Source organism: Typopeltis vanoorti, chromosome 11, assembly GCF_054136105.1.
Source record: "Typopeltis vanoorti isolate ZY-2024b chromosome 11, IOZ_Tvanoo_1.0, whole genome shotgun sequence".
In the NCBI taxonomy this organism is placed as follows: Eukaryota; Metazoa; Arthropoda; class Arachnida; order Uropygi; family Thelyphonidae; genus Typopeltis; species Typopeltis vanoorti.
Genome location: NC_143559.1, coordinates 109,419,923 through 109,433,891, shown reverse-complemented (window position 1 = coordinate 109,433,891; position 13,969 = coordinate 109,419,923). Strand labels below are relative to the sequence as shown.

The window sequence follows — 13,969 nt, the reverse complement described above, 5'->3', positions numbered from 1 at the left end:
AATGGTTTAGAGAGATGCCACTAAAAATAAGTCTTCTGCCAAACTGAGCCTGCTTACAGTTGAATACTGTGGCATGTGCTCAAAGGCAGCTGTTTAATTTGAATCTGCATTTGAGTTCAAAAATCTTCACTATGCTGCTGGAATAGTAGTAATTTGGGGAAAAGAACAAAACAGAATCAAAAGAGCTGCCAAATAACTGGGTATTAAGAAACCATTTATGCAACTTTACATTAAGAACAAAATTTTATTATATTTGCAATGCACTTTACAAAACAAAATAGTTATAAACTATTTCTCACCACACTTATGAGAACGCCTTTTCCCAGACTTTTTTGTTAGCAAACTAGTCTTGGTAATGAAATGAGTTTTCAATCCTGTACCTTCAGAAAGACGAATGCATTCTTGGTAGGTTTGTTTCGCTAATTCTCTTGTTGGAGAAACAATCACAGTGCGGCAATTTTCCTGCTGTGAACTCTAAAAGATTTGAAAAAAAAAAAAAAAAAAGAAGTTAAATCTTGTAACTGTTCTAATCTATTGAAGATTTGTCAGTAAATTTAAAAAATTATTAACCATTACCATCTTCATATGTCACAGATAACAGTACACACAGGAAGTCAGATTAAAAGTTTTTAACTCATTTCAAAATTAACACACCTGTGCAAACTCTGCAGCATATTTAGTGCAAACCCTGTAAATTTATTCTAAATAAAGTCCTACAGATTCCATATTTTATTACCTGATAATAAGAAACAGTGAATATTAAAGATCAAACATTATTTCAAAGCTGAATATGTGTACAAACTTTGGAAGATTCAAAATTTTGACTAGAGAGCTAATGAGAATGCAATCCTTAGCATCGGAAAAGCCTTCGCTTGCATTACTTTAAAAGACACAAGCACTGTCCCCAGGTGTCTGTATATTTGTCTTTTATTAGTGCATTTTGATGTCTGCATGGTTAGCCTAGTGGCTTTGCACCTCGTAACCATATGTCTGGGGAAGGAGTGTCCCAGGTTCAATTCCCATCGAAGACGTGAGGAACTTCTTGAGGATCTTCCTCAGCCATAGCCAAGTTAGCCAGTCTTGGGTGCAGGCAGTAGGGCTTTTTACACCAGTTTATCTGGCGTTTTTCATCCCTCAAGCAGGCAAACCGGCCCCGTGAACATACGCTTCCACAGTCAAAAATACCCCCCCCCCCCACCCTAACGACAGGTTGGTTGGGAGTGGTACTAACAAGAAGTCACATCTAAGTAACACATGGACCCTGCATAGGAAGCAGGAATAATGCGTAGTGAAAGAAGAATTAGTGCATTTTGATACAGGTTTCACTGGCCCAACAGCTGTTTCGAACTGGTTGGTTCTCTTCAGAGACCAGGCAGAAACCTTAAGAGAGCAAGAACTTCCATTCAATACCAAAGCAATCACATGTCAGAGAGCTCTATTTTTCATAAGTGACTCTCTGTCAGTGTGTAATAGCAATTATCAAAGAAAGAGCCATACAGCTTCATTTAGCAATGTAAATAACACAGGAATAGTGGATTGTGTTGTTTAAAGAAATTGACAACGTAGACTAGAAATAGCTAAAAATATTTAATAATTACTTGCTATATTTTACCGAAGTTAAATCAGCATCTTCAGGGATTAATACAATGGTATTAAACATGTGCATGCAAGCACACTTCAGTGACAAAGATGGAACAGAAGATATACCAGATGACAAAGTCCTATTGGCTTTTAGCCTGACGGATCTACTGATGAGGGTTTCCCATATGAGAGGCAGGTTGATAAAACCATAGTTGGTAAGAGCTGCAACAGTTTTGAGGAAAAGCCTCTCAAATTTAAATTTGCTTTGGTGGCTTTTTTTTCCAACACATCCTGTACCAGGTATCCATGGCATGGTCTGCTAATCCTGAGTGGCCACAGTGGTGGAAATGGATGTAATCCCGATGTTCGGATATATGGATGTTGGCTGTCCTGTTTGTTTGGCCATAGTATGAATGGTTATAGTTACAACCTCTGGAGTGTACCAGATGCCCTGCAGTTGTAACCATTCATGCTATGGCCAAACAAGCAGGACAGTCTTGGGGGGGGGGGGGGGGATGTGACTGTTGATGAATGTATCTTCTGATGTGTGTGTGGGGGGTTTTTCTATAAACTGCGAAGGTCAGAAATCCATTTGGTTATAACTAGGGTGTCTAGGAAAGGCAGATTATTGTTACGTTCTATTTTTGTTGTGAATTAGATCCTTGGATGTTCAAATGGGATAAGAATGTGTGTAGGGTGTCCTGACCATGTGCCAAATTGTGAACACATCATCGACATAGCATAGCTAAATAGTGGGTTTGAGAGGGAGGGGGGAGAATTTAGGCATTCTTTTCAAATGTCTCCATGAAAAAACCAAGGGAGGAGAAAGAGGATACAGCCCCATTGCTGTACCCTCTATTTGTTTGAGAATTTTCCTTGCCAAACAAAGTAGTCCAATTCATAGTGAATTAAATAGGACTGATATCTCAGGAGGAAATTCTTGAATAAGAGCTAAGATGTTCTTAAGTTGAACATCTGTGAATATGGAGGAGACATTGAAACTGACCATTAGGTCAGTGTTGTGAAGCATGAGATCTTGTACACTGGATTTAAAATGGGGTGAATTTTTGATATGTGATGAGATAGTAGTAGTATAAGAAAGCACGTTAGCTAAATGTTTAGCTAGTTTGTAGGGGGGTGAGTCTATACCATCTACAATTGGGCATAGAGGTGCATCCTCTTTCTGGATTTTTGGAAGTCCATAAATATGGGAAGGGGGGATTGGGAATTGTAAAGCTTTAGTTTGTTAGTCATATTTGCTGGCAAGAAGGTGACATTTTTAGCAGTCTATGGATGGTTGCATTTGTGCGTGAGTGGGGTCATAATTTACTTGGCAATAGATGAATCAGTCTTTAAGAAGGGTGGTCATTTTTTTATTATAATCTGTGTAGTTTAAAATGACAGCAGCATTGCCCTTGTGCATTTTCAGTATTATTATTTTTATACCTCTATTCCCAATTGAAGGGTTATTGTCTTGGGGTAACGTAGTAATAATGTTTTTAAATGGGCATTGGGAATCATAGATAATGGAGGGGGGGGGGGGGAATCACAGGCTCTGATGATATCCTTGATTTTGGCAAAAACCTCTTGAATTCTTAATGCATGAATTAGTTTTGTTTTGTTTTTTATGGGGAAAATATTAAGGAGAGTGATCGGAGCTTGCTCCACCTTTACGAGTTGCCCTGGCATTGCACTACCAGATGTTGGCTTACGCTTGAACTCACCGAACTTTATATAGTTTTCTATATTTGGCATGAAACTCTCAGATTAGATTTCCTATCTTTGAGTTTCTTATTCGGCTAAGAAATAATGTGTATTCAATACCCACTTAATTTTGTATGAATTATTTTTTTGTTTTTTTTTCAATATAAAGACAATAGTTTAGAAAAATATCTAGAGAAGATGCATATAGCTGGACATAGAGCAATGTCTGGTTTATGGACTTTAGGGTGCTCCATACATTTATGGAACTACTGGCTGGTTTGAGATTAACTATACCTTAAATTTTCTTTTGCCAGAGATTAACTTCATTATACAATCATGTCCAAATACAACTGACACTAAATGCACTTACTTATGAAGGTGATATATATGTACAGGGTGTGTGTGGGAAATTTTCACAACTAGCTTAGCTCACTTAAAAAAAAAGAAAAAAAAGTGGCACTTTGGTGAGAATTACAGCTCCCCACTTCCCAAAAAAGTAGAGACAAAATCCATTATCAGCAAGCATCCACTTAATTTTACAGGGCCATTTTCTTTTTAGGGTAACAACCTTATAAGGACCACAACAATAATAGACCCAACTCAACATCACCAGAGTTAAAGATCGGTACTATCAACATAAGAAGCCTGAATGGCAAAGAAATGGAGCTTACTGAGGAATTAGATAAGTACCAGATCGACATAATAGGGGTGACTGAAACAAAAAAAGACAAAAACTGGTGACATCTCTCTGAGCAATAAATACAAAATGTTATATTCAGGCAATGACAATCAAGGAAAAGAAGGAGTAGCCATAGTATTCAAAACAAAATATGAGGCTAATCTTCTTGAATGGCAGGCAGTCTAAAAGGTTATGTGGGCAAATATCAGAATGGGGAACTGGACAATGAGACTTATTTGTGCCTATGGTCCCACAGAAGGTTCTAATAAGGTAGAAGTGGAGGAATTTTTTGACGCTTTAGCAACTGACACAATCAAAAAGGAAAAGTTGGTCCTTGTTGGGGATCTAAATAGCAGAGTAGGAAATGATTGTGAGACATACAAAAATATTTTGGGAAAATTTGGAGAAAAGAGCAAAGCTAATAATAATGGCAAATATCTGTTGGATTTCTGCCCAGGACATGGACTGGTTATTACTAACACCATGTTCCAACATAAAAATGTGCACAAATTCACATGGAGAGAAGAGGCTAGGAATAAGAAAAGTCTCATTGACTATGTTATTGTTGATAGTGATGTTTTCTCCCTGGTGCAGGACACCAGAGTGTACAGAAGATTTGAAATTGGAAGTGATCACTATTTAGTCTTGAGCAGGATAACATTGAATTTCATATTGAAAAGAATAACATGTAAGAAAGTTTTAAAGCAAATAAAAGTTGAGCAGTTCTCAGATGTGAACTGTAGACTAAAATACATAAAGATTATTGAAGAAAATATGAATGAGATTGAGAACAGGAACCAAACCTTGGAGATTCAGTGCAAGCCTTGAAGAAAACCCTAATCGAATCAGTTAGAGGAATGTGGTGAAGTTGTCTGCAAGGATAGAAAAATCAGAACTCCATGGTGGACACAGGAAGTTAAAGAAGCAGTGAAGGAAAAGAAGAAAGCATATCAAAAGTTCCTGACAAATAAGTGAGCTTGTGCTCTTAGAGAATACAGAGACAAATGTTAGAAAGCTCAACACTGTGCAAAACTAGCTAAACAAAAGTCATGGGAGGACTTTGGCAATAACATAGAAAATAAATGTCAAGAAGGGGGCAAAATATTCTGGAGGTTTGTTGATGAAGCTTAGGAATGGAAGAAAGAGTACTGTAAAAGGAGTTAGAGATGATAAAGGTGACATGAAAACAAGAGAAAAAAGATATCCTTGAAGTAGGCAGTAATTACTTTGAAAAACTGCTAAATGAAACAAGCAGTGATAGCACAGCGGTAAAAAACACTCAACAGGCATACAGTCAGGAATACCTATCCATTCTTGAAGTAGAAAAAGCCATCAAAGGCTGGAAATGTGGAAAGGCAGCAGGAGTATATACAGTGCAGCCACGGTAAGACTTTTATACCAACATACTTCATCATTTCTGGTCTTAGTCAACCTTCAGGAATGAGTCCCTCTATCCAGAGGGACTAATTCCTGATGTTTGGAGTAGAGCTCTCATAGTACCTATATATAAAAAGGGAAATAAAACTGAATGTGAGAATTACAGAGGCATTTCCCTACTGAGTGTTCCTGGTAAGATTTATACAAGTATACTTGAGAAATGGTTGAGAAGAATTGTGGAAGGAAAGCTAAGTGAAGAACAAGCTGGATTCAGGTCAAATAGGAACTGTCAGGATCAGATCTTCACTTTACGACAAATAGTGGAGAAATCATGGGAATTTAACAAAGATCTGTATTTAAGTTTTGTCGATTTGGAAAAGGCATATGACAAGGTGCCAAGAGAGAAGCTATTCAATATGCTACAGTTATATGGTGTCAATGGGGCATTATATCAAGCAATACTTAGTCTTTATTTGTGTTGTAAGTCAGCAGTTAGAATTGAAGGAAGTACAGGAAGATGGTTTAATGTTAAATCTGGTGTGAGACTAGGATGTATATTATCCCCTCTGTTATTCATTATCTATATGGATCACATCATGAAGGAAAGTGGTATTAAACATGATATTAAAATTGGAGATGTTAATGTCAGCTCTTTGCTTTATGCGGACAATGTTATACTTCTAAATAAATCCGCTACAAGTCTGCCAAGATTCTCTGACTAAATTGAATAACTGTTGTAATAGATATGGTATGAAGGTCAGCAAAAAAAAGACAAAGACAATGAAAATAGGCAGACTCGTTGAAAATGTCAACTGTGTTGTGAATGGAGAACATTCGACAAGTTACGAAAAAAATATGAAAGAATTTGAGAACAGGAACCAAACCTTGGAGATTCAGTGGTAAGCCTTGAAGAAAACCGTAATTGATTCAGTAAGAGGCATGTGGTGAAGTTGTCTGCAAGGATAGAAATGTTTTACCACAAGTAAAACATTTCAGCTACTTAGGGAGGATTTTAGGTGAAGATGGTAAATTAAATATAGAAATAGACAACAGAATCAACAAAGCTGGTATGGTAGGAAGTCAATTGAATAAATTCATATGGAAAAAGAGAGAAATTATTCGGAATACTAAATTAGTTGTATACAAGACAGTGTTCAAACCAGTTTTAACTTATGGATCTGAGAGTTGGGTCAGAAGTAAAACACTTGACCAAAGACTAGAAACCGCAGATATGAGAGTCCTGAGAAAGATTAGAAATATGAACAGATGGCATCAATGGCAATATCATATTAAAAACGAGTATATTAGGAAAGAACTTGACATTGTCAGCATCCAGGAGCACATTATCAGAGGTAATCTCAGGTGGTATGGTCACTTAAACATAATTGGCGAGGAAAGATTAGCAAAACAAGTGTTCTCTGCCAGGTTGGCAGGAAAACAACCCAGAGGAAGACCAAGATATAGGTTGATTTATATGGTAAAAAGTGCCTTAGACATTAGAAATATAAGATCTGATAATGTTGGAGTCTTGACAAGTAACAAACTGATTTGGAGGAAAATTGTAGATAGGAAGTTAGTAATGATGTAAATTTTTTATGTAGTACTATCATATCCTGTACAAGGCAGTAATTTAATGATGATGAAATACACTAGAATTTGTAGTTGGCGATATTTAATTGTATTTTAGCCTACATGCTAAGAAACTTTAAAATCATGCCGTTATTCCTATTAATATTTGCATGAGATATAAATACCCTTTAATAAATCCATGTGAAAAAAAAGAAAGGTGTGATGGTGCATTTCCATTTAGTGTTTTGTTTGGGAAGCATGGTTTAACCACATACACTTGTCTTTTCTAAACAGCATATATCTCTCAGTAGAGGTGTATGTATATATATATATATATATATATATATCAACAGAAAGAATCTTGTATTTTAATAATAAAATATACCTCTACTGAGCCAAATGACACTTCTGATTGCTCATCCTAAATACCATCATTGTTATCATCATCAATTTCCTGATATGTACCCTCAAATGATATTGAGGTTACTATGACAACATTACATGATTAAGTTTACATTATTAATCTCCTAGCAACAATTTTCCTCCAAATCAGTCTATTACTTGTGAGTACCTACAATATTGTGATATATAACATTTCATGCTTCTAAGTTACTTCTGACTGAATCAATCCACCTAGAAATTGGTCTTCCACCAGGTCTCATTCCTGTCATCTTAGCATCAAACACCTATTTTGTTAAACTTTCCTTACCCATTCTATTAAAGTGGCAATACCACCTTAGATTCTAATATCTTTATATTTATTATGATTCTGCCACTGATGCCATCTGTTCCCTTCTCTAATTTTTCTCAGAACACTCATATCTATAGTCTCTAGTCTTTGATCATGTGCTTTATTTCTAACCCAACTCTAAGATGCTTAACTTAAAACTGGTTTGAACACAGTCTTGTATACTTCTAGTTTGGTGTTTTGACTAATTTCTCTCTTATTCTATATAAATTTATTCAGCTGGCTATCCACCATACTAACTTTGCTTATTGTGTTGTCTATTTCCAGATTTAACCTGCCATCTTCACAAAAAACTATGCCTAAATAGCTGAAATATTTTATTTGTTCTATAGGATTTCCATTCAGAATGCAGCTGAAGTTTTCCATGCACCTGCCTGTTTTCATAATTTTGGTCTTTTTATTGCTGATTTTCATGACAAATATGTTATAGCTGTTATTCAATTTCGTTAGAGAATCCTGGAGACCTGCATTAAATGTGTTTATAAGTACAAAATCATCTGCAAAAAGCTAAGTTTGACATCACCAATTCTAATATCAGGCCTAATGCCACGTTCTTTCATAATGTGATCCATATAGATGATGAATAAGAGTGAAGATGATGTGCATCCTGTCTTACTCCTGATTTTTATAAACCACCTTCCTGTATTTCCTTCAATTCTAACTGCTGACTGACAACTTAAATATAGACTATGCATTGCTCTATATAATGTTCCATTCATCCTATATATTTGAAGTGTTTCGAAAAGCATTTCTTTGAGCACCTCATCATATGTCTTTTCCAAATTTAAAACTTAAGTATAGATCCTTGTTATATTCGCATGATTTCTCAACTATTTGTTTTAAAGTGAAAATCTGATTTTGATAACCTCTATTTACCTGACCCAGCTTGTTCTTCTCCAAGTTTCTCTTCCGCAATCTTTCTCAACCTTTTTTCATGTATGTGCTTGCATAAATCTTTCCTGAAACACTTAGTAGAGAATTTCCTCTGTAATTCTCACATTCAGCTTTATTCCCTTTTTTATAGATGAGTACTATGTGAGCTCTACTCTAATCATCAGGAATTCAACCTTCTGAATATGCCCTCTGAATTATGCACGCAGCCTAATCACTGCAAAACTTTACCTCTATACTTAAGCATATCTGTTTGAATATCATATATTCCAGCTTTCTTTCTACATTTCAAGTTTTTGACAGCTTTTTCTACCTCAATTGATATGTACTCCTCTTTGCATTCCTCTTGAAAATTTTCTAGTATGTTTCTGTCACTGCTTGGTTCGTTTAACAGTCTTTCAAAGTAATTACTCCAGACATGTAGAATATCCTTATCTTCAGTTTTCATGTCACTGTTATCATCTTTGATTCCTTTTACAGTACTCTTTCCCCCATTTCTAAGCTTCTGTAATAGCTTCTATAACATTTTGCCACCATCCTGATATTTATTTTCCATACTAGAAAAATCATACTAGAAAAAGCAAATGAATCCAAATGAATCCCACTCTTCCCATGATTTTTGTTTAGCTTCCCTCTTACAATTTTCTATGTATTCTTTTAAGGCATCTGCTGATTATTTGCAAGGAACTTTAATCACAAATGCTTCTAAATTGTCGAATCTAGTTGAGTCTACAATTTACCTGTAAAAGCTGCTCAACTTTAATTCTTTTTAAAACTTTCTTACATACTGTTCTTTTCAAAGTGATATCCATTTTTATCCTGATTAGCTAAGTAATGGTTACTTCCAATTTCAAATTCTCTGTAAACACTTGTATCCTGAACCAGCATGATGATATCATGCTGGTTTAGGATACACCAACTGCATCATTGTTGAAGCAGTCAATGAGGCTTTTCTTATTTCTTGTATCCTCTCTGAACTTGTGCACATCTTTATGTTGAAACAAGGTGTTAGTAATGACTAGTCTGTGTACTGAGCAGAAGAAGTCCAGTAAATATTTACCATTATTATTAGCGCTGCCCTTTTCTCCAAATTTTCCCAAAATGTTTTCCTATATGCCTGGTGGGATTCATTTCCTACTCTGCTGTTCAGATCTCCAACAAAGGCTACTTTTTCCATTTTCTTTGTGTTGGCTGCATTAATATTCCTTATATCGATAGTTCCTATATTCAGTTCTGATTTTGGGTTTATTCTTCTTCTAGATGTTGAGTTGGAGCTTGATCCATTCCAGTAGCTGACTTTTCACTGTTAGTCCTGGTGCCCTGACAAAAATAGCAAGGGGGGGGGTATAATAAATTTGGTTTAATCCTTTATCCAAGTGTGAGCAAACAAAGTTTGCACCTGAAAGTATCTTCAGGACTGGGGTAAGGTGGTACAACACCAGGGCACTCTTTGCAAAGGTGGAGCAAGCTACCAACACTCCTATCTCAGTATCTCCCATAATGCAAAACACATCTCCTTGCAGATATGTCTAATGTTATGCATTAAGGGAAGGGCCACAACCCAGACTAGTTTCGACCTTTATTGAGGTCTCTTCAGTGGGAGCCAGGCCCAAGTGGAGATACCAGGCAGAAGCATTAGCAGGTCATCTCTACCTATAGGAGTTGCCAAATGGTGTGCCACCCTTTTTTAATAAATTACTCTGGATTTAGAGAAAGATGTTGAAAGTTTATTTTTCACTTGGTTAGAGTATAATAAATTTAGTTTAATCCTTTATCCAAGTGTGAGCAAACAAAGTTTGCACCTGAAAGTATCTTCAGGACTGGGGTAAGGTGGTACAACAACTGTTGGTAGCTTGCTCCACTTTTGCAAGGAGTGCCCTGGTGTTGTACCACCTTACCCCAGTCCTAAAGATACTTTCAGGTGCAAACTTTGTTTGCTCACACTTGGATAAAGGATTAAACTAAATTTATTATACTCTAACCAAGTGAAAAATAAAATTTCAACATCTTCAACTAAACTTTAAGCAAGGGGGAGGGGGTCTTGTTTAACTGGACAATGCCCCAGCCATCATGAAATCTCATCATGTTGTACCATCATATTGTTGGATTCTGATTATATAGAGATTGAAGTAATTATTATTTGTTTCAGAATCCAACATGATCTTCCATCACATAGGCAAAACTTGTAAATATTATTTAATGTAAATCACTTATTTTACAATTAAATATTCATATAACTACCTTAATTTTGTCTAATATTAAATTAATTAATCAAAGATATATGTATTAATAATGAAAATACTGTATTAAATATTATTAAGTTATTTTATTTATTGCTATGTTAATATTATAGAATTTGTACTTGATAATTTTAACTGCGTATTAATTGAAATGTAAATATTCTCTATTTATTTCTGTTATAGAAGTTTAGAGTTATGCAATAGCTCAATTTTATTATATTTTATTTGTTGTCATGGAGACGCATTAAGAAGCGAGCGCGAGTGGAACAGAGCGTGAGCTAGGACAAGGATAATAAAAAAATTATATAGAGGTAACAAGAGAGAGTTGGAACGGAAATTTTGAAGTGAAAGGAAGCAAGGGTATAAACTAGAGGTGGAAGTAAATAAAAAGTTCTCAAGGGCAGAAGTTAAAGGGGATAATAATTATAAGCGAAAAAAGACGAAGTGAATTTTATAGTTAGCTGAAAGTAAAGTCAGCAGTGATAATTAAAGGAATTTAATGCCGCAATCAGATAATATGAAGAAACTGGACGTTCAGTGAAGAATTCTGATTAAACCCAGTTAATCTAGAATTGCGACTTAATTCTAAATCGCCCTAAGCAGAACTGCACAGTGTTTAATTATTTAATGAGTGGTAACAAGGATAATCAAAGTACCTTACGGTTGATATCCATAGTCGTGAAGCGTGATTAATAGTGTTTTAGTTATAACTGCGGAGAAGTCTTATAAATGTGTTCTTAAGTGCAACAAATATATTTTGAAAGTTATTCGCAACGTAATTGATGTACTAGGAACTGTTTCTGGTAAGCACTGACATATTGATCATTTTCAATGTATGAAGAATTGAATGTTAGTTACGCTACGTTTAACCTAACTTTAACTGTGGAAATTCTTTGCGAATGAGAATTTGAAAATAAGAATTGTTGAGAGATATTTACAGCAATTAGTACCTGCGGTGTTCTTTAAGCGTATAGCATAGCTGAGGACTGTGTGGAAACCATTCAGATGGGAAGTTCTATTGTATTTAATTAAGTGTAGGAATTTTGTGACTCAGAAACTGAGAAAGTGTATGTAATGTTTGGAAGATTGAACTAATGTGATTGACTTGACCTAATATTTAACTTTATTCTATTGTTTAAAATTAGAGGTAGAATTTATGTATGTGTCATATAGCTTATATTAAATGTTTTATTTTGTTAATCTAATTATTGTGTTTGCCTGAATTCCTTTTTATTGCACCGTTCATAAAAATTCGAATCTTGCGGGAATCCCAAGTGGAAAATAAAATACCTTGGCCAGAATGAATGAGGAGACTGCTAACTAACTATGAATTGATCCTGCTATTTTATATAGACTAATCTAAGGATAGAGTGGTGCAGTATAATAGAAATTTCTCTACCCTTGGATTGGTGATCAATTTACGATTAGTTGTTTTTTTTATGAAAGTGACTTGTAACAAGATGGCGGATTCGAACATGAAGAAGAGAACGTCACGACAACTGGGCAATGCCCCAGCCATCATGAAATCTCATCATGTTGTACCATCATATTCATTTGTGGTTTAAGCTAATAGAGAGCACAACTTGATCAACTAAGTTCCAAATTGCCAATCCATCCTTGTTCTTTCAGTACCCAGTAGGTACCTACTAACAGGGCACACACCACATGAGGGTGAGGAGTAGACATTACATCAGAAGCTGCAGCTGGTTCTCCGCATTCATGAAAGGCGATCTGGAAGTCTCCTCCATAACATATTATACAAACATGCCCAAATATAACTAAGTAAACTAAACATGAAATGCTAGCAAATGATTGTCTGCCAAGAGACTGCTTGAAAAACAGGCCACTATGCCTACTACTGGAGCAGATGACAATTGTTACCAGTATTCCCATAACTTTTGTTTCACCCATTTTATACACAGCTTAGGTCTCCTGGATTTTTCTTTATTTCCTGAAGGCACCACTACTGACTTGCTTGCTAGGAACTTTTGATATAATTTCTGCTTTTCCAGAACTGTCTCTTTCATTTCTCTCTCTTTTCATTTTTTCATTTCATTTCTCTTTCAAAATAACTCCTTGCAGAAATTTTTTGTCAGTGAAAAAAAAAAAGTAACTTACTTAATTCATATTTACTTCATATTTTGGTCTTAGGGTTTAGTTCTTGTTTTCAAACTCTTGTTTTTTTTTTTTTTTTTTAAAATAAGATTTGAGTATTCCAGTCCACAGTCAACCCTGAAAGTTACTTGACCAATTGCTTTCATATATATTTTTTTCTTTGTTGATATGATATTTATTTTGATCATACTCAAAACTAAATAGTGATTACTTCATGTTTCAGACCCCTTGTATACTCTTTGAGATGTGCTAAAAACATTTCTGTTCATCCATATGGCTAGAATATGTTTGAAATGTTTTTAGCACATCTCAACAACCAACACCTAAAGCAGCAGTTAAACTTTTTCAGATTGTGGCACTCTTGGCAATGCAATTTCTGTCATAGCACACCTGTGTTCTAAATGCTGGTTTTTGTGCAATTAACCATATATTCATAGTAATTTACAGTTTACATTACATGGACTACATTCACATTCTACAATATTATATTTTTATAGTAAGACATGATAACAATGAAAAATTTCAGAGAGGTTTTAAATTTTATTTAAAACCTCTCTCATTGTTTAATGTTACACTGAGTAAAGTGGAACATTAATTAAGACTGGTGATCATTGATTGGTAGCACTTTCGTTTAGCATTTGCAGCAAAATAAACCAATATTACATAACTATTAGGCTGGTGAAAGTTTTTATACAAATATAATTGTATAAACAGGCAGAATTGCTGTATTCAGAAGTATTTCATTACTGACTGTTCCTGGTAAGATATATGCACGTATACTTGAGAAACGGTTGAGAAGCTTAGTGAAGAACAAGCTGGATTCAAGCCAAATAGAGGCTGTCAGGATCAGATTTTCACTTTACGACAGATAGTTGAAAAATCATGGGCACAGAACAAAGATCTGTATTTAAGTTTTGTAGATCTGGAAAAGGCATAACAAGGTGCCAAGAGAGAAGTAATTCCAAATGTTACAGTTATATGATGTTAATGATGCATTATATCAAGCAATATTTGGTCTTTATTTGAGTTGTAAGTTAGCAGTTAGACTTTAAGGAAGTACAGGAA

General features: G+C 35.1%; 1 protein-coding gene across 2 annotated transcripts in view; it reads right to left on the bottom strand.

Annotated features, from left to right (window-relative positions):
• ais (DExD-box helicase 52) overlaps positions 1 to 13,969 on the bottom strand; it is a 115,894-nt gene that overhangs the window by 59,099 nt on the left and 42,826 nt on the right. The window contains exon 6 of one of the 2 annotated variants that reach the window (XM_090400148.1): positions 300 to 474. In XM_090400148.1, coding sequence (XP_090256274.1) covers positions 300 to 474 — 175 coding nt within the window. The remainder of the gene's footprint in view (positions 1 to 299; positions 475 to 13,969) is intronic. The other variant, XM_090400149.1, reaches the window with a different exon arrangement.